The sequence below is a fragment of the Indicator indicator genome, chromosome 16 (genome assembly GCF_027791375.1).
Source record: "Indicator indicator isolate 239-I01 chromosome 16, UM_Iind_1.1, whole genome shotgun sequence".
Lineage (NCBI taxonomy): Eukaryota > Metazoa > Chordata > Aves > Piciformes > Indicatoridae > Indicator > Indicator indicator.
Genome location: NC_072025.1, coordinates 23,304,789 through 23,330,213, shown reverse-complemented (window position 1 = coordinate 23,330,213; position 25,425 = coordinate 23,304,789). Strand labels below are relative to the sequence as shown.

The 25,425-nt window shown below is 41.2% G+C and overlaps 1 protein-coding gene across 1 annotated transcript; it reads right to left on the bottom strand.

Annotated features, from left to right (window-relative positions):
- Nucleotides 1-212: 212 nt before the first annotated feature.
- On the bottom strand, nucleotides 213-25,008 carry SYNM (synemin). Its single transcript, XM_054387792.1, has 4 exons — nucleotides 24,190-25,008; nucleotides 17,947-18,071; nucleotides 11,271-11,344; nucleotides 213-7,563 (listed from the first exon to the last, which is right to left on the bottom strand). Exons 1-4 carry the CDS (start codon nucleotides 24,973-24,975, stop codon nucleotides 4,037-4,039), a joined length of 4,512 nt encoding a protein of 1,503 aa, XP_054243767.1. The 5' UTR covers nucleotides 24,976-25,008; the 3' UTR covers nucleotides 213-4,036.
- Nucleotides 25,009-25,425: the final 417 nt, after the last annotated feature.

Below are 25,425 nucleotides of genomic sequence, written 5' to 3'. Positions count from 1 at the left end.
CCTGCTGTTGAACTCAAGAACCACTGCATGTCCACCCACGTTGTGTGCAGTTGCAATCAAGAACAGGCTGCTTTACCATCATTTCTGTTACCAACGTGAAAGAGGTATGACTTTGCTGGAATGAAAAAATATGTTCATTCTTTGAACCAAAATTAACTCATCAGTTTGAGAGACCTTAAAGGAACAGACATAGGAATGACGTCCCTTTTCTTTGATAATGCAGCATTAAAACCATCAGACAGGAAGAAAGAGAAACGTCTGCATTGATTTTGATTGTTTAATACTCAAGAGTGAAAAAGTGTAAAATCACAAAGCTTATACCACCATAAAAATGCAGTTTCGTTGCAAACGACCAAAATACAAGCTGCCTGCAAAGGTTCATACAACTGACATCAACAAACCCAGGTTCAACATTCTTACCCTCTTTTTCAACACCTGCTATTCACAAACATCAGTCAGTACAGAGTCCCAGGTCTCTCACACATCCTTCTTTATATTCTATGCTATATTTGCTTTCTAGACCAGTGGTTTACACATTCGTAAAACAGTGCCCCACATCTGATCTCTATCATCATATAAATACATTGTTTTTAACCTCTCCCCCTCCCCGACCCACAATTACTAATTATATTTTGAAAGCACTTTATTTAATCCAAACTCAGCAGTAAAATTCTTGTTTGTATTTAATGAAAAGCACAACTTAAATGAGTAAGCTTCAGAAGTACATGCTGACTGAGGTCATACCACCAATCCTTTAAGCCACAGGTTGTAATACTTACGCAGAAAGTGATCGTACAGGGTAAGCACAACAAGGATTAGATTATATTTGCTCTTACACTTACCTGTGGCCCTGACTCTGCAAATGCAACTATTAGGCCAGCAGGACACAAATGTTGTCCTAACTGCATTTTGTTGCCTGAAGGTCATGATACCTGTTGCATAACACCATGTCAAAATGTCCCTGGTTAATGAGAACTAAATGGAAAATGAGCTGCTTACACCAAGATTTTTTTAAAACTTTACCCCTTTTCACATAAGATAGCTTTGTTTTCACAGCCTGAAAGTACTCGTGCAAAGGAACTGTGCATGTCTTTAAATGTTACGCTAAGGCATATTTCCAGTTCCCTGCAATAAGCTAACTTTCCAACAGTTGATAAAAATCCTGATCTTAACTAGAACTACACAGGACAAATTTTTCCCTCCAGGCAATCAAAACAGAAATATATCTTGATATAACCTACTATACTTGACAGTGACCTATAAAGAAAATTTTAAAGAGCTGTTGCTGCCTCAGTAGAGACAATACTGGTTTTATTCTTTTTTCCTCATTTAACACTAAGGCCATCTACATTTTATGATTCACTTGCTCCTTACTGGTTTATTCCTTCATCTGACATAATTCACTGAGCAGGTGAAGATAAATATAATAATATTGGTATAGTTGTTCCTGAGAAGAACTTTTGTCAGATTCCACAAGGAACTGGGGTTGGAGAAGATGACCATTGAGAGTCCCTTCCAACCCGACGCAATCTGTCAATCTGTATCAATAAATAGGCTAAGCCTTGTAAATAGCTTTTTGTGGGTTACAAAATAAATTTTCTGTAGAAATTCTTCTAAATGCTTTACAGAGAATGTTTAATTCCTACCTGAGAGACCTTACATTGATTATTTTTTAACGCTGCTGCTTATTAGAGACTTCATTTCTTCCTTTATGCAGTTATTTAATACTTGAGGTTCATAATCTGATTGCCGGTAGTTAGGCACCTAGCTGGAAAATTCCGACTTATACACAGTTAATTAAATAAACACAGAGGTATCATCATCTTCAAAATCATAAGGTCAGCTAAAGAAACAAAAGTATAAAAATATTACAACTAATACCATGCTCTTTATAAATGGAAGCACAAGATCTTTTCTTAGCACATATGAATGATTTTGAAAACAAGTATTCATTGCACAGTGAACAGTATAAAAAAAGCTTAGCATGCATGCCTTTAGTGCTTCCACATAACTCAGTTTCCTATTCGTTTTCCAGCTGTTGGTTACACTTCCAATTGCAACAAATTATGGTCAAAAAATACATGGTCAAAAAGTACACGGTCAAAAAATAACGAATCCCAGGTACGCTGGTGCTCACACTTTTGCAAGATGAGAAAAGTGTACAGAAAAATTTGTAGTGCAGACAAAACTCATGAGTTAATCTCTGGTACATTAAGAGCTTTGTACAGTTTCAAACTTAGTTACTAAGGCACACAACCATTACTCTGTCTCCTGTCTGAAACAGCAGGATACATCAGTCAGCATGGAGCTCCTCTTTGGCTTTGTGGTTACATTCATATCATAAAGCAGCAGTCAGTTTTGAAAAATCTAGCTTCTGTTAATATTAAGGAATCTGAAAAGTGACAAGCCATGCCAAGTGACTATCAGCCAAGATAGTTTAACGGGATTCTAGAATGGCTTAGCATACACAAAACGAGGCTTATATAACCACAGGAAAAAAGTTCTGAGTCAGCAACCACCAGCCTGGCACAACAGTCATTGGGACACAGGTGTGCTTTACTCTGCAGAGAAGGTGTGAGAGTGAATGCGTGTGTGTGTGCATGGAAAAACAGCAGCTTCTAATCTGTGTATCTCATTTCTCATGTGTGTCCAATATGGCATCTTCTTACCGCAGTAACAGAAATACTTTGGCTGCTATTTCTGCTTCTGCTAGCACTGCACAGTTTAGTGCAACTAGTGGGGCTGGCTTCTGACCTGCCTTTGAAGTCACTCAAATATCATTGTAAAGTTAAAGTATGTCCTTCATTTAACCTATGTGCAATCCAAATGAAATTGGCTTATTCTCAAATTTTTTAAGTAGAAACTAACTTTTGCCTCAGCTAAATGTTACAACTAGGGGAAAAAAAAAAAAGAAAAAGAAAAAACACTAAACACAAAAAGGAAAAAACAGAAAAAATCTGAGGTTGAATTTGCAAGACTGCTAATGGAAAAGGGCATCTTCACATTTGTAAACAAAGGATTATCTGGAAATTACTTGACACACGATGATGAGAAGTGTCATCAATGCCATTTGTACAGGTTTTCTTCAGGACAGAAACCATACAAGCTAATTTCCCTCTGTTACAAAATTAGGCATTATGTAGTAATGCTTGACACTTCACATTTACCTTTAGCAATACCTAGCATCAAGGTAACCCATATACTCCAAAAGAGGTTGATGTTACTAATGTACATAGCCAATGAGGCTGTCAAGAGTTCTCCTTGCTTCAGCAGAAATACTATCCAACCTCTTTAAATTTGTTTTCTTTTAAAAGATGGTAAATGGGCTACTGTCTAACCATAAAAATCACTATTACTTATTAAGAATACTGTGAAAAATCCTTGCTGCAGTTACTTTCTTTTTTCCCCACTGCATTCTAGCTATACAAATATTTTTGTCAATTTTGCTAGGCTTAGCTTGATCCTACAGAGTTGTATTTATTTGTCATAGCTGTAATAACTCTCTCTCAAAATGTTTTAATTAGGTATTGCATATAAGAACACAGAACTGGAACTGAAAATCAGCTACCTACCACTCTCATTAGTCTTAGAGCCTGTTATATTGTGGGTTAGTAGCTTGAGATTTAAACACAATTGGATATTTTAGTAACCAAGTACAATACAGTATTTAAAATAATAAAACTGAAAAGTCTTATTCAGGTACATACTTATTAACAGACCTGCTATAGAACAAACAAAAAATACAATCCTCTGAATTACCCAGTAGCAAATTTCCATCTCTACAGGTGGAAAAACCTGAAATTACTGGACACAAGTCTCTGAGGGAAACACACCAATAGTATGATTTCTCCCCAAAATAAAATTTCCAATAAAGTAAAGTGTGCTGAATAGGTAGAGCTCAGATTCAATACTTCTCAGTCTACTATCATTAATCTCAATAGTTTGAGTGCTTCCTCATCCTTTCTTTTCCTTTTTTAGAAAAAGGATAATCAAAAATATGCATAAATTACTAAGTAGACTTCATTAAAGAGTCCTTTCAGAACCACTGTCCATTATCATCATCATCTTCCTCCTCGTGGTCCAGATAGAGAAGAGCAACTTTCTTTTCATCAGAAATTACTGACCTTTGGTCTACCATTCTTTGCATCTGCACAGTTTGATCAAAATATGACTTTTCCACGACATTTTCACTGTGGCCTTGAGAAAAACTGGAGAGAACATAGCCACCACTTCTATTTTCATTTTCTACAATCTGGTTGCCTTCAACTACAATCTGTGGCTGACCAACAGAAGGGTCTTGCTTTTGGGTTGCAAGCATTGTTGCTTGCTCTTCACCTTCTACTGTGGATATTCCACACGTTTTGGACGCATCCATTTGAAAAGTAAAAGATCCTTCCTTGGATCCTACTTTAATATGCTTTACAGACTTACTGCTCTCAGATGACTCTTCTGTTTGTGAAAGATCTGTGTGTTCAGAGATGGGCCCCTGGTAGATGATTTTTTCAGCTGTCATAAACGCTTGGGGACTCAGCTGAATGTGGCTGATTGAACTTTCTGTCTGTGAGAAGTCTCTAGTGTCACTGACTTCTACTTTGCCAGAAATTGGTCCTTGAAAGATAACTTGCTCAGTACGAATCTCTTTTGGACTTAATCTGAAGTGCCTCATTGATCTGCTGACATCCACAGACTCTTCTGCCTGAGAAAGGTTACCTGAGCTATTGAGTTCAACAGAGCCTGAAACAGGCCCTTCAAAAGAAATTTCTTCAGTTATTTGCCTTGATCCTACTGTGACATGTCTTGTGGACCTGTTGAAGTCTGTTGAAAACTTCTGGGAAAGATTTCCAGAATCAATCTCTTCTGCAGTGGTAGTAATAGGGCCTGTAAAAATTACTTCTTCTGTGGTTTGGATTTTGTTAGGACCCAGTTTATAATGCCTCACAGATCGGCTAAATTCTGACGATCCTTCTGTCTGAACAAAATCTTCTGCAGCACTGAGCTCCAGAGTTTCAGAACCAGGCCCTTCATACATTATCTGCTCAGATCTCCGAACTTCTACTGGACCAACCTCAATACGCCTTACAGATGTGGGCTCATCAGCTGATTGTGCTGAGTGAGAGGCTTCACCAAAATCTGCAGTTTCCAAAACAGAACCATCATAAATGATTTTTTCAGTGGCATGATACCCTGCACCATCACTCCTCCTCACTGTAGACGAGTTATAGATTTCTTGGTCAGCCAAAGGAGTGAATTTATCACTGTGAGAAGAAACATGGATGTCACTTCTACCATCCACAACACTCTCCAAGCTCTCTTTTGTCATCGAGTGCAGCATTGCCTTCTCCTTCTCACCTGCAATCATTTCATCAAGCTGAGCTACATCGAGTTCATCGGTATTAAGGGTCTGTGACAGATTGACTTCAGCAACAATTGTCACCACGCCACCCTCATCTTTTTGATCAACTTTTTTTATATCAAATTCTAAGCTGCTAGAGTCAGCCTGATTTTGTTTTGTTAATGCAGACAACTCTTCTTTCACACTTTCTGGGAGACTGCCCTCCAGCTTCTCCAAAGCTTCCTTTAACTGATGCTTAGGGTCCTTCGTTTCCTTTGATAAAAGCCCTTTTATTGAAGTCTGAAATTCATGAGGAATTTTAATTTCTTTTTCAATAACAACAGATTCAACATGGGATGATTCACCTTCAGGATGTTCTTTTAAAATATGGGCACTTGCTTCCTCCCCTACTACTTGGTATGTTTCTTCTGGAGAGCTTATACCTTCATCTCTCTTACTTTGTGTACCTTGCAAAAATTCATCTTGCCAAGAATATTTAATAGTTGACTCTTCTTCTATATGAATTTGTCCATACACTGAGTCATCATCTTTTTCATTAGTAATAGGATGATCATCGGGAACTGATACAAAATACTTTTGTTCAATAGGTGAGTCATCTTCCTCAGTTAATTCTTCCACATGAGTGAAACTCTCATGGCATTGTTTCTTCTTTTTAACATCTTCATATGTAAATGTTACTTCCTCCTCATCACCATAATGCCTTTCTCTCTCAGGGTATGTATCTTCCACTTCTTCTACTTCAAAAGGTGTTGAAAATTCAGTCCTTTCATCGGTGGCATCATCTAGTAGCTCCTCTACAATCTCAACATTAACAGACACGTTCTTTCCACACTCATTTTCTTTCAGGCCATGATGTACTATATCTTCTATCTCCTCTTTGGAAGGAGTTCCCGCAACACCCTCTCGAATCACCTTTCTAACATCCCGGTTTGATAGACCTCCTACATCACCTTCATCAGAAATATCTATATTTTCCTGAACTTGAGATTGCACTGTGATCTCAGTCTTCATTTTCCCATCCTCTGGTTGTTCTTTCTTATTAAAATAGGTCACTTTTGTGTCCATTGAGATTTGTGAACTAGAAGACTGCATGAAACTTTTAAGAATGTCAGCAACAATATTCTCTGCTATGTTTTCAGTTGACTGAGTTCCCATTTTATGACTGCTGTCATTAATTTGGTCTTCATCTTTCAGACTGGATTCTGCTTCTGAAGTACTCACTTTTGGAATTTCAGCAGGCTTAGTTTTGTGCTCATCTGTTTCTCTTCCCGTGGAAGATTTAACACCTTGTAACCTCATTTCTTTATTACTCTGAGATTCTTGGTGGGGAGCAGGCTTTTCAGGACTGATGGGTATCTCAATGCCACCTTCGCTTCTTGAGTCCAAGGTCACATTTTTATCTTTTTTGGTTGATTTGCTTTTCAAAGTTTTTGCATTAGAAATATCACTCTCTGTTGACTTCTGTTTAATGATTTCCTCACGGATATACCTTTTCTGCTCAGTTTTCCTTCCAAAACTAGAATTTCTTTCTTCTATCAAAGATTTCTCATCTGTTTTCTTTTTCTCCTCTCTTGTTTTCTTCTCTAGCTGATCTTTCAGCAGAGATGTTTTCTCTTCAGATGGTTTGCTGCCTCCTTTTTTTTCTCTTACTGTGGTCCATGTTTCAGTTACGGTTTCTTCATACTCAGTCGGTTTAAAATTGGTATTCAGCTCATAAACTGGAAATCTAGTCAAGTTTGGTTTTGTTGTTGTACTTTCAGAAATCCCTGGCTTCGCGTCAGGCTTGTGGCCCTTGTCTAATCTTCCAGCAGAGTCTTTTGAAAATGATACTGTGGATGAAGTTGTGATTTCTGTTCTCTTTCTTTCTGGAATTGTCTTCTGCTCCATTTCAGTGCTTTTCCAGCTACTGGAGGCTGGACTAAATGTTCTGAATTCTTTGTGGTCTGTTAAAATCCTTTCATCCTTTGTAACAGTCGTTGAAGGACGATATCCTGAACCAAGTACATCTCTTCCAGGAGCTCTTCCACTAGCTGTTGTCTGGTATCCAGCCTGTGTTGATTGAACTGAATAACGTGCAGAACTGCTAGTGTTTGTCACTGGCATCCTATGTCTTGTTTCAGTGATCCTGATACCTGGTGAAGCTTTACTTCTATTTCTTTCTTGATAAGTAGAGTAAATATCAGTGTAATTATATGAAGCGTTTATAATATCTGCAGAAAGAGCATAGGTAACATGAAAATAATGGCTTGTACTGCAAATATGAGATAAAGGGCATGAACTAAGGAATTTTATACTAAATGTTTGAAGGAAATAATTGCTTCATTTTCAGTGGAGCTTTGTAAAGGCATTCCTGCAGTTTCTGCATGATAATTAAGTCCATGCATGAATTATATTAAAACTACAAGCACAGCTTTTTGCTAAGTTGCAAGTTCTTGCTAATCTTACCATTTGTGAGTTCCTGGCTATTATAGCCTTTACTTGAGAATTACACCTTTTGTATTTATATTAATGTTCATTTACATTTACAACTTCCTATTAAATAAAGTATGCTAATATCCTAAGCTTGGGTTTTTTTGCTTCATTAGTCGAAGTGGCCTGAAGTTTCTCAGTTCCTATTGAGAATTAGTGGTGTACATGCCACCACATATTGGAAACTGGAAACACAAATGCAACCCCTCAAAACTACAAGATACAACAACAGACAAAAATAAAGAACCTTTTAGGCTGTTTTCATAAAATGTACCCAGAATCATTGTCTGGCTCTCAGACTAACCAGCTCTGCACACCTCAAATCTCCTACTCCAACATAGCTAGCCACATCTCCTCTGGCTTTTGGTAGCATTTCCTGGTCTGCAGTAACCACATACTGCTAAACTCAAAGGTATTATTGAGACCAGTTCTGCTATTAAATGGCCCTAGCAGTCAGATCAAAGGCCCGTCCTTTCAAGTATCCTGTTTATAGTAGCCAACACAGATACATAGGGAAGAGTATATAAGAACAGGGCAAGTAAACAGTGATACTTCCCTGGTATACTCTCTCAGCCTCCAGAGATTTGCAGCTCCTAAGACAGAAATGGTCTTTATGTTTAGTAAGTCCTTGCTTTTTCCTTCATTACTCTGCTAAATTAAGAACTTAATTCAGCTTAATTCAGCAGAGAGGAGACAGTCCAGAAGGTTCCTAGAGTGTATGGATGACAGCTTCCTGATGCAGCTCTTAGGTAAACCTACCAGGGGTAAGGCTCTGCTTGATCTGCTGTTGTCAAATAGAGAAGGGCTGGTGGGAGATGTGATGGTTGGAGGCTGTCTAGGGTGCAGTGACCATGAGATAGTGGAGTTTTCAATATGCAGGGAGACAGGGAGGAGCAGTAACAGAATCCTCACTTTGGACTTTCGGAAGGCAAACTTCAGGTTGTTCAGGCAACTTATTCAGAAAGTTCCCTGGGTAACAGCCCTTAAGAAGAAAGGGGTCCAGGATGGTTGGACCTACTTCAAACAGGAGCTCCTAAAGGCACAGGAACTGGCAGTTCCCACATGCCGTAAGACGAGCCGGCGGGGAAGACGACCGGCCTGGATGAGCAAGCAGCTCCTGAAGGATTTAAGGGAAAAAAAGAGGGTTTATCACCTTTGGAGAGGGGGGAGGCAACTAGTGATATGTTTAAGGATGTTGTTAGATCATGTAGGAGAAAAATTAGAGAGGCAAAAGCACAGTTAGAAATTAAACTGGCCTCTTCCGTGAAGGACAACAAAAAGCATTTTTATAAATATATTAATGCTAAAAAGAGGGACAAGAGGAGCCTCCACTCTTTATTGGACATGGAGGGTAACATTGTGACTAAGGATGAGGAGAAGGCTGAGATTCTAAATACCTTCTTTGCCTCCATTTTCAACAGTAAGGCAGGAGGACTTCAGGATAACTGGCCTCCTGAGCTGGTTGATGGGGTCAAGGAACAGTGTTGTAATCCTGAAATCCATGTGGAATTAGTTCGAGACTTGTTGAGTCACTTGGATATTCACAAGTCCATGGGACCTGATGGGATTCATCCTAGGGTGCTGAAAGAGCTGGCAGATGAGCTGGCCAAGCCTCTGTCCATCATTTTCCACCAGTCCTGGCTCACTGGAGAGGTCCCAGAAGACTGGAAACTGGCCAATGTGACACCCATCCACAAGAAGGGGCAGACAGAAGAACCTGGGAACTACAGGCCTGTCAGCCTGACCTCAGTGCCAGGGAAAATCATGGAGCAGATTGTCTTGGGGGCAATCACTGCGCACCTGAAGGATAGCCAAGGAATCAGGCCCAGCCAACATGGATTTAGGAAGGGCAGGTCCTGCCTCACCAACCTGATCTCCTTCTATGATCAGGTGACCAGCCTGGTGGACGTGGGACAGGCTGTGGATGTAGTCTACCTGGACTTCAGCAAGGCCTTTGACACTGTCCCCCACAGCAAACTCCTGGCCAAGCTGTCAGCCTGTGGCTTGGACAGCAGCACTCTGCGCTGGGTTAGGAACTGGCAGGAGGGCCGAGCCCAGAGAGTGGTGGTGAATGGTGCCACATCCAGCTGGCAGCCTGTCACTAGTGCTGTCCCCCAGGGATCAGTGCTGGGCCCCATCCTGTTCAATATCTTTATTGACGATCTGGATGAGGGGATTGAGTCCATCATCAGTAAATTTGCAGATGACACCAAGCTGGGAGCAGGTGTTGATCTGTTAGAAGGTAGAAGGGCTCTGCAGAGGGACCTTGACCATCTAGACAGATGGGCAGAGTCCAACAGGATGGCATTCAACAAGTCCAAGTGCCGGGTGCTCCACTTTGGCCACAACAACCCCATGCAGAGCTACAGGCTGGGGTCAGAGTGGCTGGAGAGCAGCCAGACAGAAAGGGACCTGGGGGTACTGGTTGACAGCCACCTGAACATGAGCCAGCAGTGTGCCCAGGTGGCCAAGAGAGCCAATGGCATCCTGGCCTGCATCAGGAATAGTGTGGCCAGCAGGAGCAGCACTGTACACAGCACTGTACACAGCACTGGTTAGGCCACACCTTGAGTACTGTGTCCAGTTCTGGGCCCCTCAGTTTAGGAAAGATGTTGAATTGCTGGAGCATGTCCAGAGAAGGGCAACGAGGCTGGGGAGAGGCCTTGAGCACAAGCCCTATGAGGAGAGGCTGAGGGAGCTGGGACTGTTTAGCCTGGAGAAGAGAAGGCTCAGGGGTGACCTCATTGATGTCTACAACTACCTGAAGGGAGGTTGTAGCCAGGAAGGGGTTGGTCTCTTCTCCCAGGCAACCAGCACCAGAACAAGAGGACACAGTCTCAAGCTGCGCCAGGGGAGGTTTAGGCTGGAGGTGAGGAGAAAGTTCTTCACAGAGAGAGTGGTTGGCCATTGGAATGTGCTACCCAGGGAGGTGGTGGAGTCACCATCCTTGGAGATGTTCAAGAGGGGACTGGACGTGGCACTTGGTGCCATGGTTTAGATAGTTATGAGGTTTAGGGTGACAGGTTGGACTCAATGATCTTTGAGGTCTCTTCCAACCTTCTTGATTCTAAAATTTCTCTTTAAACCCAAGTAAACTTTTTAACACAATGGCTCATGATGAAGGCCACAGTTTTAACTACAAGTATTGTTAAATACCTCTTGCTTTATACTTCAAAACTCTCTTAGTATGTATGGGCATCTAAAAGTTCTTGCACTATGAGAGCTAGGAAACATCCCTACTTACCTTCTCCACCTGAGTCATGATTTTATAAATCATCACATTTAAAATAGCACTATGTTGATCAAAATACTAACACTCAAAATCAAGTCAATGTCCACTTCGCAATACACTTACAAAAAGTATTTTTCAGGAGCGCTTATAACCCAATAGTTTCCAGTTATATTTGAATTTCATTCAACATCCATATTTTAAATATTAATTTTTTACCTTGAGGCAATTTCCCTTCATACTGATCTCTCCATGTAATAACCCACTGGTTGCTCTCCCCTTCTAACAAAGCTCTGCAAAACACATAAAAAGGCATTCCATTAAAACATTGGGAAGAATAATCATAATATTTGACATTCGTAAGCCATAGAAACTGAAATAATTATCCTGCAGTTGGGTTAGATCTTGAGTAATTTTCACACCTCATGTTATTTCATCACTGGGAGTGAGAATCCCTTACCACCTTCCAGTTTGTGCAATCAAGGCAATAACCTTATAGGAGCTGATAGTAGCAAATACAGTACAGTTTGAGATCAAATCAAACAGAAATTCAGTAAAGCTTTCTCAGAGAAACACATGGAGATGTTTTCATAAAGAAAAGGCAAAAATGAAAATAAAAGCAAACAGTCATCAGCTTTCCTGCTGGTGATATGGTACCAAAGAACTGGGACAGCCAGGATCTGTAAGCTCTGTCCTTTTCAAATGGAAAACTGAAGTTAAGTATTCTTTCTACTGTCAAACACTGGCTAATGCTGGAGGAAAAACCTTACACTATTAAAGTAACTATTGGAAACTCCAATTGATAATCAAGACAACATATCTTACAACAAAAGACTAGGAAAATTCTTTGTGACAGAAACTGCTTGGTTTCTTTTAATGACATCTGTTTGTCCCCTCTCAGCCCTCCGTTCTTGCTTTTATTGTAGTGCTTGAAAATACTCCTGAGGTATATTTCCCACAGAGACTAGCATAATTGAAGGACAAAACACTTTCCGGAGTGATTCCTCTGCATGAAGAATAATCAAATACACACAGACCATACTTCTGTCCTTTGGCGGGAAGGGAGAAAGTGCATTCTCTAGCATTATTCAACTGCTTTAAAAAAAAAAAAAGTTGGCTTCTTTCATATACCAAGTACAAAACATAGACATTAGGGCAATCTTAATCAATTGTAGAGGTTTTACAGTCAGTTATCTGAATTACTGATAAATGCTTTGGAAATCTTTGTGTGCTCTCCTTCCCTCCTGTTGTCTATGTGTTTGTACTGTCTGACATAAAAAATGCGCAGCTTTTTATAAAAACAGGAAACAAAGCAGTTTATTCTCTTTCTGCTTTCACAGGGACAATCTATGTTATCCCAAAACATGCTGCTCAACTGCAGCATTCTGGTAGAACAGCCTAGAAATTCTATGGCAGGTTCTTCCATATGCAATGGAATGCTGTAATTCATAGAGTAATTTTGGTGGGCTTATATTCACTTCTGCTAGTGAGATACCCATTTCAGCATTTCCCCTTTTGGAAAAAAACAGATGCTTTGCACTGATAACATGCAGTTGCAACACGAAAGTTGTGAAGAGTAAAGCTGGAGGATTATGATAACCAAGGCTTCTGACTCCCTTGGGCGAGGAGTTGAAAGCAATTTAGGATTGTGGTATAAACATATTTGGCTGGGCATTTCTGCCCAAGTTAACAAAGCAGGTATTTGAAATGTCACCTGTAGATTTAACACTCCACATAGCTGAACACTTCGGTGGATTTTATGCTTCTTTAGATTTCTAACTAGCTCTAGATTCAGTAGCACAATGCGACATCAGCAAAACATCATTACTAAGGTTTTCTTTGCAATCATGGATTTGCCTAGGTTCAGAAGAAAGGCCAGGTTAGAATTACCTAACATATTTACAGAACACTATTCCACTTAAAACAGGCTCAGATGGACACCTTCAGTTGTCTTTTTTTTTTTTTTTTTTTTTTTTTACACAAACCAAAGTTAAAGCAATTTATCTTGCTCCCTGTTAAAAGAGGCTTCATAGGAATTAGATGACTACAAAACATGCAATTGGTCCCAAAGACCAAATATCTGATCTGATGAAGTTCTTAAGCACCACACAAATTGCTCTGACAGACATGCTCTAGAGACTAGTGGTGACACTGCAGAAACTTAAGAACCTGGCAATGACAGTGTTAACCATGATGAAGGAAATTAGGAATGTGGGAAGTCTGACTAAGGATTTCTGGCTGCAGTTAAAACAACACTTGTTCAGTTGCTGCAGCAACGTATGAAGTCACTAAAAATAAGTTCCAAGAGCTAACTGTATATGGCAAAGGGCAACAGCACAGAGAAGCTGGATCTGAAATATTACAACTGAAAACACACTATCAGAAATGAAAGGCAAAGCTTTGTGAAACCTCTATGAAACCGAATCAGTGTTTTACTGTACAATGTTGTATGCTATGTACGGCTTTAGGCTTATCAGATAAGAAAATGTGATGCTGGCTTAAGCTTAATGAAGCATGAGAAACTAATGTGCTGAGCTGGCTTGGAAGTCAGGAAACTTGGGTTATGTTCCATAGCTTCAGTTTATGCAAGTCATTTTGCTTCTCTGTTCCTTTACATCCTTTCCTGTTATTAAGCATTTAAAGTATAACCTCCTTGGGGGTGAGCAATGTTTTTAAACTTAGCCTGCCTGAAGAATAGGGTTCTAATCTCAACTGTGTGAACTCAAGTATTCACCACAATAACAAAAAGCATTCCTCCAGGCATCACTCTTCTAAAAAAAAAAAAAAATAGCCATGTCAGCTACTTCTTGGAAATCAGATCCCAAATGATATATACAGACATTGTCTAGATACTTGGTGTAAGTGTTGCCAGAAAACACTCCAACTGCTCCCCTACACCTCTAACTCATCTCATTATTAATGTCGTTTATCTAAAGTTAGCAGTGACATGCTAGTCAGCCTAAAGCCCAGCAGTGTGCTGGATGACAACAGAAATAACTAGTCTATGAAAGCACATGGATGAGATAAAGTAGTCAGGGTGGGGAGAGAGAAGTCATCAAAGAAAAAAAGAGATGCACTGCAAATATTACCATGGTCGTTCACAACAGCAATGACTTTGTTTCAACTATAGAAAAAAAAATTAAAAATCACCCTCTTTATTCTGGGTAAGGAGTTAAAAAACAACCAAACAAAAAAACCCTAACACTCTCTCAGTACAAAGTAGAATGGAGGAAGCACTTTTAGGAGTACAGGCCACTCCACCACAGGATGGAGCACAACAACTATGTCAAGAATAACAGGTAACTGTTATTCCCTATATGTAGAAAACTCAGAATGTTCTCAAAATAAAACAAATGGTAAAAATGGTATCAGATAGTATAAGTTGTAAATAGGAAATAAAGAAACTGACTGGAAAAGTTGTGGTGGGTAGCTGAGAAGGTCTTAATGCTGATGATGATTTCTTGAGAGGAACGCATGGAAAGGGGCAAAAGAAGTGCTGATGGAGAAAACTAGTAGAAAGAATATTAGGAAGTATGCCTGACAAGTGTACTAAGAGATTCCAATGACCATGACTGAAAAAAAAAGGGGGGGGAGGGCCAGTGAAAAGTGAGTTTTTTAGTCTCCACTGCTTCAAAATGCATAGTGGTAATCTAGAAAAGAAATTCCATGACACTTGGATTTCAAAGTAAAATTTTCTACCGTTCAACAACAACATATTCCAGAGAGGGCAGAAAAACTACTTAACCTGTATCAGAGGTTCTGGGCAGCCTCTAATATTTGAAGAAAGGAAGCTTCGGATAAATGAGGAGAACGGCTTGATAGCAATTCTGATCCTAGGCAGATTTCCATCTCCTTTTAAATTTAAGAGTCTAACACAGTGAATTATTCACCACTTCTCACTCGAAATAAGCAGTCTAAGTACTGCAGTTTTCCAGGGCTCCAAAAGCATAGAACAAAACTGCAGGAAACTGGATAAATATTTATTTCCACACTGGTGACAAAGAATTGGGAATGAAGATTCCCATGAGGTGTAACTTCATAAAGCCACATAAGACATATATTCCACTTCCTGAGTAAGCCTCAGATCCCACAGCAGGAAGGGTGAGCAAAATCAGAGAGGAAGTATACTTGGTCCTTAGGGAAGGGTGTTCCTTGCAAAAATGATCCTCCTTGTAGTCCAAGAGTAGCATTGATTAATGCGAAAAACTTGCTTTAAAAGAGGACTGTAGGGGTTGTAAAACAAAGAGAAAATACAGGTTAGGAGGTACAATGAAAGTTCCAAGAAGTAGACCTGATACCACACCCTTAACCTATAATGCCAGGAAGAAAGGTGGTGTCAAGACCCTCATGGAAACTTCTCAATGGATTAAGTTCAAGATGTTGAATTAAGTGTGAATAGCTTTTTTTTTTTTTAATCAATATGCATAAGCAAGGGCATATGCCAGCATTCTTCCTGAAAACACAGCTTCACATGCCCTAGTTATCACAGATATAAGGTCTGGGAGAAGAGGAAGACTTGAGAAAGCACATAGATGAGCAGTGCAGAATTCTTTTAATAGCTTACTGACTGGATGCAGAGTGACTGCCTTCCCCAGCAGTCCCAGCATACCATAGGGAAAGCATTTTCTGAAGGGAGAATAAAAAGAAAAGGGGAATAGGTAAAATTCTGTAAATGTAAGAACAGAAATTCAAACAATCACTTTCCAGCTTCTGATATTTAAAAGAATTATTTTTTGCTGGCATCAGCTAGCATGATTTCTGATCTGTAGCAAGGACCATTGCTCTGTTAACTTCGGTAGATCTTTTTCAGTAGGTAGATGCTCCTTTGTCCACTGAAATCTGCCTTGCCAACAGAATCAGGGGTACAAGTGACATTCATTACAATCAAAAGAAGAAACCCTACAGGTTAAGGAACTTAACTGGACAAGAAAAACATGTAAGTGATGCTGAATTGTTCTTCCTTCATTAACGAGGACAGGGAATCCTTAGACAAAAGAACAATGCTTAAATAATCAGTGATATGACCTCTGGAGAAATTCCAGACTTAATGGGTTTACAAGGTTTTACAGAGCAGAAGCACTCATGGTTCACTTACTAAGAGCATGTCCAAAGCACCAAATACCTGGGCATTACCATTTCTACTTCTGGATGAGTACTAATCATCAAAACAACTCTAATAATTCCGTTACTGTGGCAGTGCTAATCCCACTTTGCAGATGAATAAACCTAGGGAGAAAGTTTAAGTGACAACAGTAAAAAAATCACCATCAGAGCTAGGATTACATTTAGAAGAATCAAATGTTTTATGATTTGAAGTGAACAGAAGTAACACACATGGGTAAGGATCACAACTGGCTACCGACTCCACAGCTTCTCTTCTACTAGCACTGCTCCAGACACTACTGGCTTTCCAAGGATCACAGGGATCCCACTCCATTGTCAAACATCCCAGTACTGTAACTCACCAATTGATTGCAAATTATTTGTCCTACACACTACTTGTCATTTCATCTCACCCAGACACCATCCTTGGTCTGTATCTTACAGCACACAACACTCAAAGAATCCTGAACAGATAATTTTTCATCTTTGACAAACTACAGACATCCTTTGTTCACTAGTCTGTTGTCAAGCTACTTGAGAAGTTAGTCTTTCAAGCCTTCTAATTTCAACTCATGCAACTACAATTAAATTTTGTATTTCTCAATGGATTGCTTCAGTCTACACATTTCACCCATAATCCAGCTGCTGCCATCTTTATTCAGACTTAGATGCTTATTGGTTCATAGCAACATGACAACCTTAGAACACAACACCAACACTTTAGGACACTGAAGCATGTATCATGCACAACTGGTAATGCCACTGTCTGTTTAGGCAGGTAGACTAATGCACACAATATAGACAAGCTAATGACTGTGGCATACTCCTTAAAAAGAACACAAAAGTAGGTTGACATTCCATTTTTACAAATTATTCCTTTGGTCAGTAAGAACTGCACTTCTCTGCATTGGAAGATCAATATCTAAGTGACATTTATTGAAAATACTGTAGCATCTTCCTCCAGTGCAAAGGGTTTGATTTGTTGGTTTGTTGGGGTTTTTTTAGCTTCCAAATCACTTTTATGCATTGTACTGATATATCTTGATTCCTCAAACAGGAGAATTACTCTGGCTTTTTAACCCCACAGCTACCAAGTGGCTGGAGATACACAGTACTGAAGATTCACTAGCAGAGATGTTGTTAGCTGTTCTCTAATATTTGATCCAAACATGTTTCCATAACAAACTAAGGATGGAGGAAGCCAGGATTTAATCAGATAGATTTATACATTATCTTCCTACTATCATACAACTGAAACAAGAACAGGGAACTCACTATTTAATCAGTGCTGCAAGTGGACACAGATTTGTACAAAGATAATAGGATTCCTATGGATTATATTGGCTTCTCTAACATAGTAATTCCAGTTCCTCTGTGCCCAGAACTACTAGAGGTAGTTTTGCTAACATCAAGTTCCAGTCAGCTCTGCCTAGTGGTAATTCTTATCAGCATTACTAATAACAGTATTTTACTAGCATTACAGTTTTCCCAGAGATGTTAGACAGCTCCACATGTATTAACAGCCTTCTGAAGGGGTGTTACCTTCCTGACACAGCACAGTCAAGCACAGAATGGCATGGTGACCCACATCACAGAACAAGCTAATAACTGATATTAGAGGTCTGATCACTCTAACAAATGGCAATAGATAGAAGGAGTCTTAATCCAAGACTCTAAAAGTAGCTTTCTGTATTTTAAATGCTGAAAAGAGAATGAACAGAGCTCCTCTGTCTATAAAAAGGGATTTCAATTACCCACTGATTAGACAACTGAGTATAACAGCAATTCTTACCTGTACGTTTCAATTTCAAGAATGAGGCCTGCTTTCACCTGCAGTAGTTCTTGATAATCTTTCAGGTAATCTGTGATTGACATGGTCAGGAACTGCTTTTCTTCTTCTAAGGCATCAATTATCCTCTAAACAGAAATACTGAATTTTAGTTTTGAAATAACATCAAAATATGTACACTCAAAAGTCTAATATCTTAAAACTTTGAATTAAAATAATCTGAGAACAATAAATCAGTATGTTCCATCACTTCAAAAACCAGAACAAATCAGCTCTATGACCTCCCCATAGGCAATCTGAAACACAGTTACTGAAACAGAGTTCTATGGTAAGATCTCAGTTTATGCCTTACTAAGCTAATTAAATATTTCAGTAAAACACATTCAGATGTCCAGCACAAAGTTACTGAGTATATATAGCAAGGAATATACACTCCTGTATGAATGTGACTTAAACAGGACTTGGTGTCATTTTGGGAACACAGACATACATGCTTCAGTCATACTTGAGACCAGGAATTTTGGCAATTCCATTACCATGAGAACCATACTTTATCAGTACTTTCAGTTGCATAGACATGAGTCCAAATCAGTTTTTCAGTTCTAGTATCTGCAGATATTCAGTGTCTAGAAGGTGAAGGATGAACTCCAGCACTTCCTTTAAGTCAAGTTTTCTACAATATTTGGACATCTGTTTTGTAGTCCACCCAGCTTTGTCCTGACTGCTATTTAGAAGGTATATAAGAGATTGCTCACTGATAACTAAATATAACTTTGTGCCTTCATATGAGTGTGTATGGGAGGGATGTAGTTTATATGACATTCACAAATTACATGAGAGCAGCAGCACTGGTGAGACAGTAGGCAAGGCTAACACCTGCCCACCTTTATTTAATGTGTTTTGGAAACAGAGAAAGGGACTGAGGAGCAGGAAAACACCAAAGTCCAAAATTATCTGAATCTTAACATACTCTGAAATACTGAGGATTAAATAGTGAATGACTGTCCAGAACAGAAAAAGCAGTGAACACTTATGCAACAGAATATTGAGATTTGAAAGTCTCCTTATCTGGAGACACTCAAAATCCATCTGGATGCATTCCTGTGCAGCCTGCCCTAGGAAATCCTGATTTGGCTAGGGGGAATTGGACTCAGTGATCTCTAGAAATCCGTTCCAAACTAACATTCTGTGATTTGATTTAAACAAAGACAACTGACTCTCATGTTCTCAAAAGGAGCATCACAGAAAGCAAGTACTTCAATCACTGGTGTTACCTCTCACAGGAAGGGCAAATTGATAACTTCTGGAAAGCAAGTCCACCCCTGATAATTGAAAAGAGCTTGTTCAGGACAGACACAAACTGGAAGCATCAGCATTAGCTGTTCAGTGTGGTCCTTAATGGTTTCCTCACTGTCAATAGAATCTACTAACTCAGATCAATCCTCCTCCACCAGCAGATTGGTGCTAACCAAAATGCTACAGATGACACTGTTCTGAGGGCTGAGAACACAGAAATTAAACTCAAAGGCCTGATTCTATTTTGTTCATATCACTCTGCACTACACAAGGACTCTGAACTGTCACAGAGCAAAACTGCATACATGTGTACAATGCTCAACAGCAATTCATGACAGCCTATTTTAGCTTGCATCCTACTAATGCTTTGCAATACAAACTGGAAAATCAAGACACTGATTGTCTAGTTTAAAAGAATTCAAAATGCTTCATTCATATGCAGCAAGCGTTCAGGTATCACAGTAGGAATGGTAGCATAAAAATGAAGACAGAGCAAAGGACTCTCCAGGTTAATTAATGCCAGTATGATATCCTAGGCAGGAGTAAGGTTTAAGAACTAAGATTATAAAGTGCTGGCATTTCAAATATTAATAGCTTTTTTTTTTTTAATAAGTAAAGTCAAAGTAAAAAAGCAAGCTTTATGAAGTAGGCTGCCTGTATCTTCACAGACATGTGAGTATACCTCTCTATGGAACAGATGAATCTATTTCTTGATTTGCAGCTGTTTTCTTAGACATGACAAGTCTTACCTATGGTCTTCAGTGCATCTAAAATTCCTGTTTTATGGCAGAAGCCAAATCATATCTGGCAAAGCACTACCAACCATCCAACAACTACCTCCAGACTGCAGCAGAGGTATCATCCTGTATGGTCACACACAGCAGCAAGTAGAACCACTGGTCTTTAGCAGCTCTGAAACAACAACCCTGTTCAAGAGCTGCCACAACAGAACACCCCAAGATGAGAAGCAAAGTGCCAGGGTGTGCTTTTAAAAGGAAAAGCCTATCAAGCAAGAGCGGACAGAGTGCTGACAGAACCAGAGAAGTCAGCAAAAGATGCAAAAAGCCAAGAAAGACTGGATCTCTATGGGACCAACCACTGAAGGTGGTAAGAGTTCTGACACAAAACATGAAGTGATTCAGGTGCTTGCTACCTCAATTAACCATAGGGAACTAACCTATAGATGTGCATGCATATGGTAAAGAGAGCTTCACACCACACAAGTCTTGCTGCAGTCCCAGAAGAATCTATATAGTGCACTACAGAGCGTGTGGAGCTCTGAAGACCGCACATCTATCACACCTATCTAAAGGCATGGGAACATTAGTCCTTCACCCCCAGCTTCTGCAGTCTGAGTTTGAAAGCCACCATGATTTTACCCAGTGGATTTGGATTGCATTCAAGATCCAAAAGTCTGAGTTAATGATTACCATAAGGGGCTACATAACTCAGTCAGCTGGGTAAGCTCAAAAGGAATTCATTCCAGCAAGAGCAGACGCTATATAGGCTGGATGGCAGACAGCCACTCATCTGGCCTTTCAGTCACTGATGCTTAAACATTATGCAGAGGACAACCGGTCTTAAGTCCCATTTCCAAGCATGCCAAAAGCACATAAACCATTTTAGTAAAATTCAGGAGACTGCAAGCCGACAAACTTACATTTTGCAGAAGATAACCTATATTGGTGCAGCTCTGTTTGCTTCACATAGGGCTTTCTTGGAAAGATTTGTTTCTCAACCACATTAGTACCATGCCCCCCAAATCCCAGTGATGTCCTGATAGGACTAACTGAATAGAAGTGATTTTCTCACTCTTCAGATATTCCTTTCCAGGCAGCAGTGGGAAATTTTAGGAGGGCAGTAAAGGGATAAGAATTTACTTGGTCTGTCCAAGCTGCAGCTACTCAGGGAGTAAAAAGGGGAATCCAGGCTCCAGCCCCTTCTGTATGGTACTATTTACCTATCCTATAGTTCATTGTACAGCTCAGCATGGAAGGAACTGACACTCTTCTGCATTTTGCCAGCTAGAGACCAGTACATCCAAAAAAAGAAAAAGAAAAAAGAAGGCATTTTACATATTAGATTTTCATTTGACAAAAATCTTTTCTTCTCTGGGCCTCACAATACTGACAAAGGAACAGATCCTATATCCACTGTATTAATGAAAAGTATCTGCCTCATTTCATAGCAGCAGGATGAGCCATGGCCACTTTACATGAAAAAAATTCAAGGCTCTCTCCAATCACTGATAGTTTTTGCACAAGTACTGTCACAGCACACAGCTAAAATTAGGGAAATAAGAGGCCTGCTGAATTTAGGATCAGTGAAAATTTTCCAAACAATGCATGACTTACAGCTTGCACGGTTCATCTGAATTATAACTCCAAACACATAATTCTGTGTAACACTGCTGAAAGCTCTAGTGAGGAAAAGGAGAGTGCAGGAGGCAAAGACAGACATATAAGGAAACTGGATGATATATGGAAAATATGAATAAATCTAATTGCCATAGCAGCTGCAATGAACAAGAATCACTTGACTTAAATCTACACACACATAATTTCTCTGTGACACTTTACTGTAAATAAGCATGAAATAGATGCTCTTTAAAGAACAGTTTAAAACCCATGCTGAACATACTTGCACCAATAAAAGAAACAATGAGGAAAACTGGTTTTGATCACAAGAACAAGACCTGAAATAGCTACTTCTACGTATTTTTATTTCTATCATTTTTCTTTCTGGATGTGAGCATAAGCTAATTTTATTTCTCATCTAGAGCAGACTGGCTACTAAAAAACACCTTCCCCATTAGAAACCAAATATTTTAAATATGAAACTATTCAGAAGTTATAAACCATGATATAATTTTCACCAGAATTTAAATATTCTCTAGATATATGGTCAAAGATAAGACAGCTCACATGGTTTCAGGCTGGCTATCAAAGCACCTTTTTCCTTCTTGTGTTATTAGGACTTGTTCCAAAGCATGCCAAATGCTCATGAGAGTGAAACAAGTTTGGTACATCGGTATCAAAGTAACAATCCATTTTTAAGTACTGAACCAGGGCAATTCAAGGGCATGCATTGAGATTTTCATCGTCTGACTTCTACAACAGGTCACGCTGTCTCCACTTGCTCTTCTGAAAAAAATTCTTCACAAGTACAGACTCAGAGACACACACATACCTTGCTGAGTTGTAAAGAGAGGGAGGTGTCTGAACAAACCCATTCTAAATGGCTTGAGAAGAAAAACTTGTAGCATTGACAGTGAGCTCTACACACTGCTCTTCTTAAAGTATCACCTTATTTAGAGGTTTACATTTGAGCAGTGCTGATGGAAAACCAATGAAGTTTTCATTACAAATGCCAAATAAGAATTATAGGCAGCAAGGAGGTCATAATTTGGAAGCCAAAATCATTTTAAATATTAGTAGGCTTAAGTACATTTATATAAACTTATATACCTTAAGACAGGTGAAATAAATTAAGAAGTTCTTTTTTTCTTCTTTGTTTTCACCTGGCCTTGACTCATGGACAGCTTTAATTAATGAGATTTACACATAACTTCTTCTAAAGCTTTGGAAACATTTCCATATATGATTGGAAGAATTAATTCCCCTGTCAAAAATGAAAACAAAACATTTAAAAGTTAAAAGCCTTTCTGATTACTTCTTACATACTTATTCTGCCTCAGTTCACAGCATCTGCAAACTATGCAACTTGCAAACAACATAGCCAAGTACAAAAGCCAGGCACACACAGAGCAACAGGTCCTGGTCTTCTCCTGGCTGCCAACATCTCCATAATGTACCAGGGCTGTTGGCCACAATGTGATCATTAGCACATGGGGTTCAGACAAACACCAATCTCCAGCAGAGTGTTAATAAAAGGTCTAACAATTAACAAAAGAAATGTTGCCCTCAGGAAATCGATCGATGGCCTGGATGATCTAATATGTGCTCTCCACTCTAAATGTGATGAATTCGTATTTTGCTGTTCCGGCGGCTGCTGATCTGTTGACACGCGCAGGGTGATTGCACGTCGCTATACCGAACGTTACCCCGACAGCAAGCAAATCCTCAGCTACACATGCTATAACACTCTACTCAACAACGCCAAACAGCCACCTCGAACAGATACCAGTCACCTACGCCATTAGTTTCATTCGCGCTCTACTCAATCGTATATAGCACAGTAAGGATCCTTCCTGCCTTTAAGCAACTAAGTTTCCTTAACTACATTGGGGCCACAAGCTGTTCTCTAGGCACGTGTAAAGCAGAAAGAAAATTCAGGTAATTTCTCTGATCAAGACAGATCAGCCTCAAGTCTCAGGCTAGAAGGGAAACTTTAGGTTCCATCACACAGGGACTCGGTTCACCTGCTCCCAAGGACTGCTTCATCACCCATGCGCTCGTGCCAACCCAATCAGGAGCCCTGGCAAGCCTGCGTGCCATCTCCGTGCCATCTCCATGCCCTAGGCTACTTCGGGAAGGGAGCACCTGTCACCCGAAAGATGTCCGCAGGGTCACCCTCTCCCTTTTGATCCTCACACGTCGCACCCAGCTCTCCTCGAACGAAGCAGTGAGTCTCAAAGGGACTCCTTGCTCCACACAGAGAAGAGCTCAGCAGCAACAAGCCTTTGCTGGGATACATCTTCCTCTAGCTTAGGGAAATCCTACCGCAGGAAGGCAAAGTAGGGTGAGAAGTCAGAGGTCCGTCCCGCAACAGAAGGAGCAGGAGGGATGGAAGTTTAAGGGAGTGGAGTGCCAGGGTCGTGGGCTCACATCTCACGAGGGGCCAGACCCGAATGGAAACAACCAGTGGGAGGTGGAAGAAGACTCAAAGGAGCATCAAAACAAGCACGGGGGGCAAGAAAAAAGCAGCACGGCTAGAGAGCCCAGCGAGAGGGCCAAGGGAGACCCGGGACGGGACCGACCCGATACGCACCTGGTACTCCTCCACCTCGGCACCGTGGCGGTCCTGCATGGCGAGTAGCTCCTGCTCCAGCCGCTCCCGGAGCTCGCACAGCTCCTGGCCCTGGCGGTGGAGGTCCTCCAGGTGCTGGCGGCACTGTCGGCTCTCCTCCCGCAGGAGCTCCAGGTTCTCCTGGCTTCGCTGCGCCTCCTGCTCCTGCAGCACTTGCAACTGCTCCTGGTAGCGCAGGAAAGTCTCCCGGCAGCTCTGGCTGAGCAGCACCTCGTAGGTCTCCTCCAGCTCCTCCAGGCTCAGCCCGGCCAAAGGCGGTGGCAAAGCGGCCAAGTCCATCCGCAGCTCCCGTATCTCCACAGCCTCCCGCCTCTGCCGCTCCGCCAAGTGCCCGTGCTCGGCCTGCAGCTGCAGTAGCAACTCCTCCAGGTCGACGCACTCGACCCTCAGCCGCTTCAACAGCTGCCGCTGCCCGGCCAGCTCTGGCTCCAGCCGGCGTCGCATCGCCAGCACCTCGGAGCCCAGCAGCTGCAACTGCTCCAGCTCACGCCGCAGCCCGTCCCGCTCCATTTCCGCTTCCAGCTTCGCCCGACTCAGCTCCTCCAGCTGCATCCGCAGCCAGGCCAGCTCCTGTTCGGGCACCCGCAGCCCGATCAGCTCCTGCTCCCGCAGCTCCGCCAGCTCCCGTGCCAGAAAGCGGTTCTCCTCCTCCAACTCCCGCACGCGGGACACAAACACCCGTAGCCGGGAATTGAGGTCCCGCAGTTCCCTTTTCTCGTCATATTCCACTTCCCAGCGTCGCCACATCTTGGTCGGGACAGCTGCGCTACCAACCCTGCACAGCTGCCGCCTGTCCGCGGGACTCTGCGCGCCGCTCCCGCCGCCGGCCCCGCCCCACCTGGCCCCAGTCCCGCCCCCGCGCCCGCACCGCTGCCCTGCGGCGCCCCCTGACGGGATTTTGGCGCTTTCCGCCAAACTGCTGCGAAAGGGGAAGACAGACCCCGGGACGGAGCGCGGCGTAGGGACAGAACCCTACCTAGGGCCAGGGCGCGGCCGAGGGAGTATAGGAACCCATCAGGATCATTGAGCCCAATTCCCATAAACCCCAGGGCAAAACCCATGAGCTGACAGCACATCGTTTGAGGAACAGGCAAATAATCCTCATTATCAATACAGGCTGGGGCATGAGATGATACAAATCAGCCCTGCGAAAAAGGACTTGGGAATTCTGGTGGACAAGAAACTGGTCATGAGCCA

Bases quoted from the DNA above. Each gene is read 5' to 3' on its own strand.
- SYNM (XM_054387792.1), bottom strand. From the start codon at position 24,975: ATGTGGCGACGCTGGGAAGTGGAATATGACGAGAAAAGGGAACTGCGG. The intron at 11,345-17,946 runs GTAAGAATTGCT...TGTGTTTTGCAG, and splicing joins CTTGAAATTGAAACGTACAG to AGCTTTGTTAGAAGGGGAGA. The intron at 7,564-11,270 runs GTAAAAAATTAA...CTCTTTCTGCAG, and splicing joins TGAAGGGAAATTGCCTCAAG to ATATTATAAACGCTTCATAT.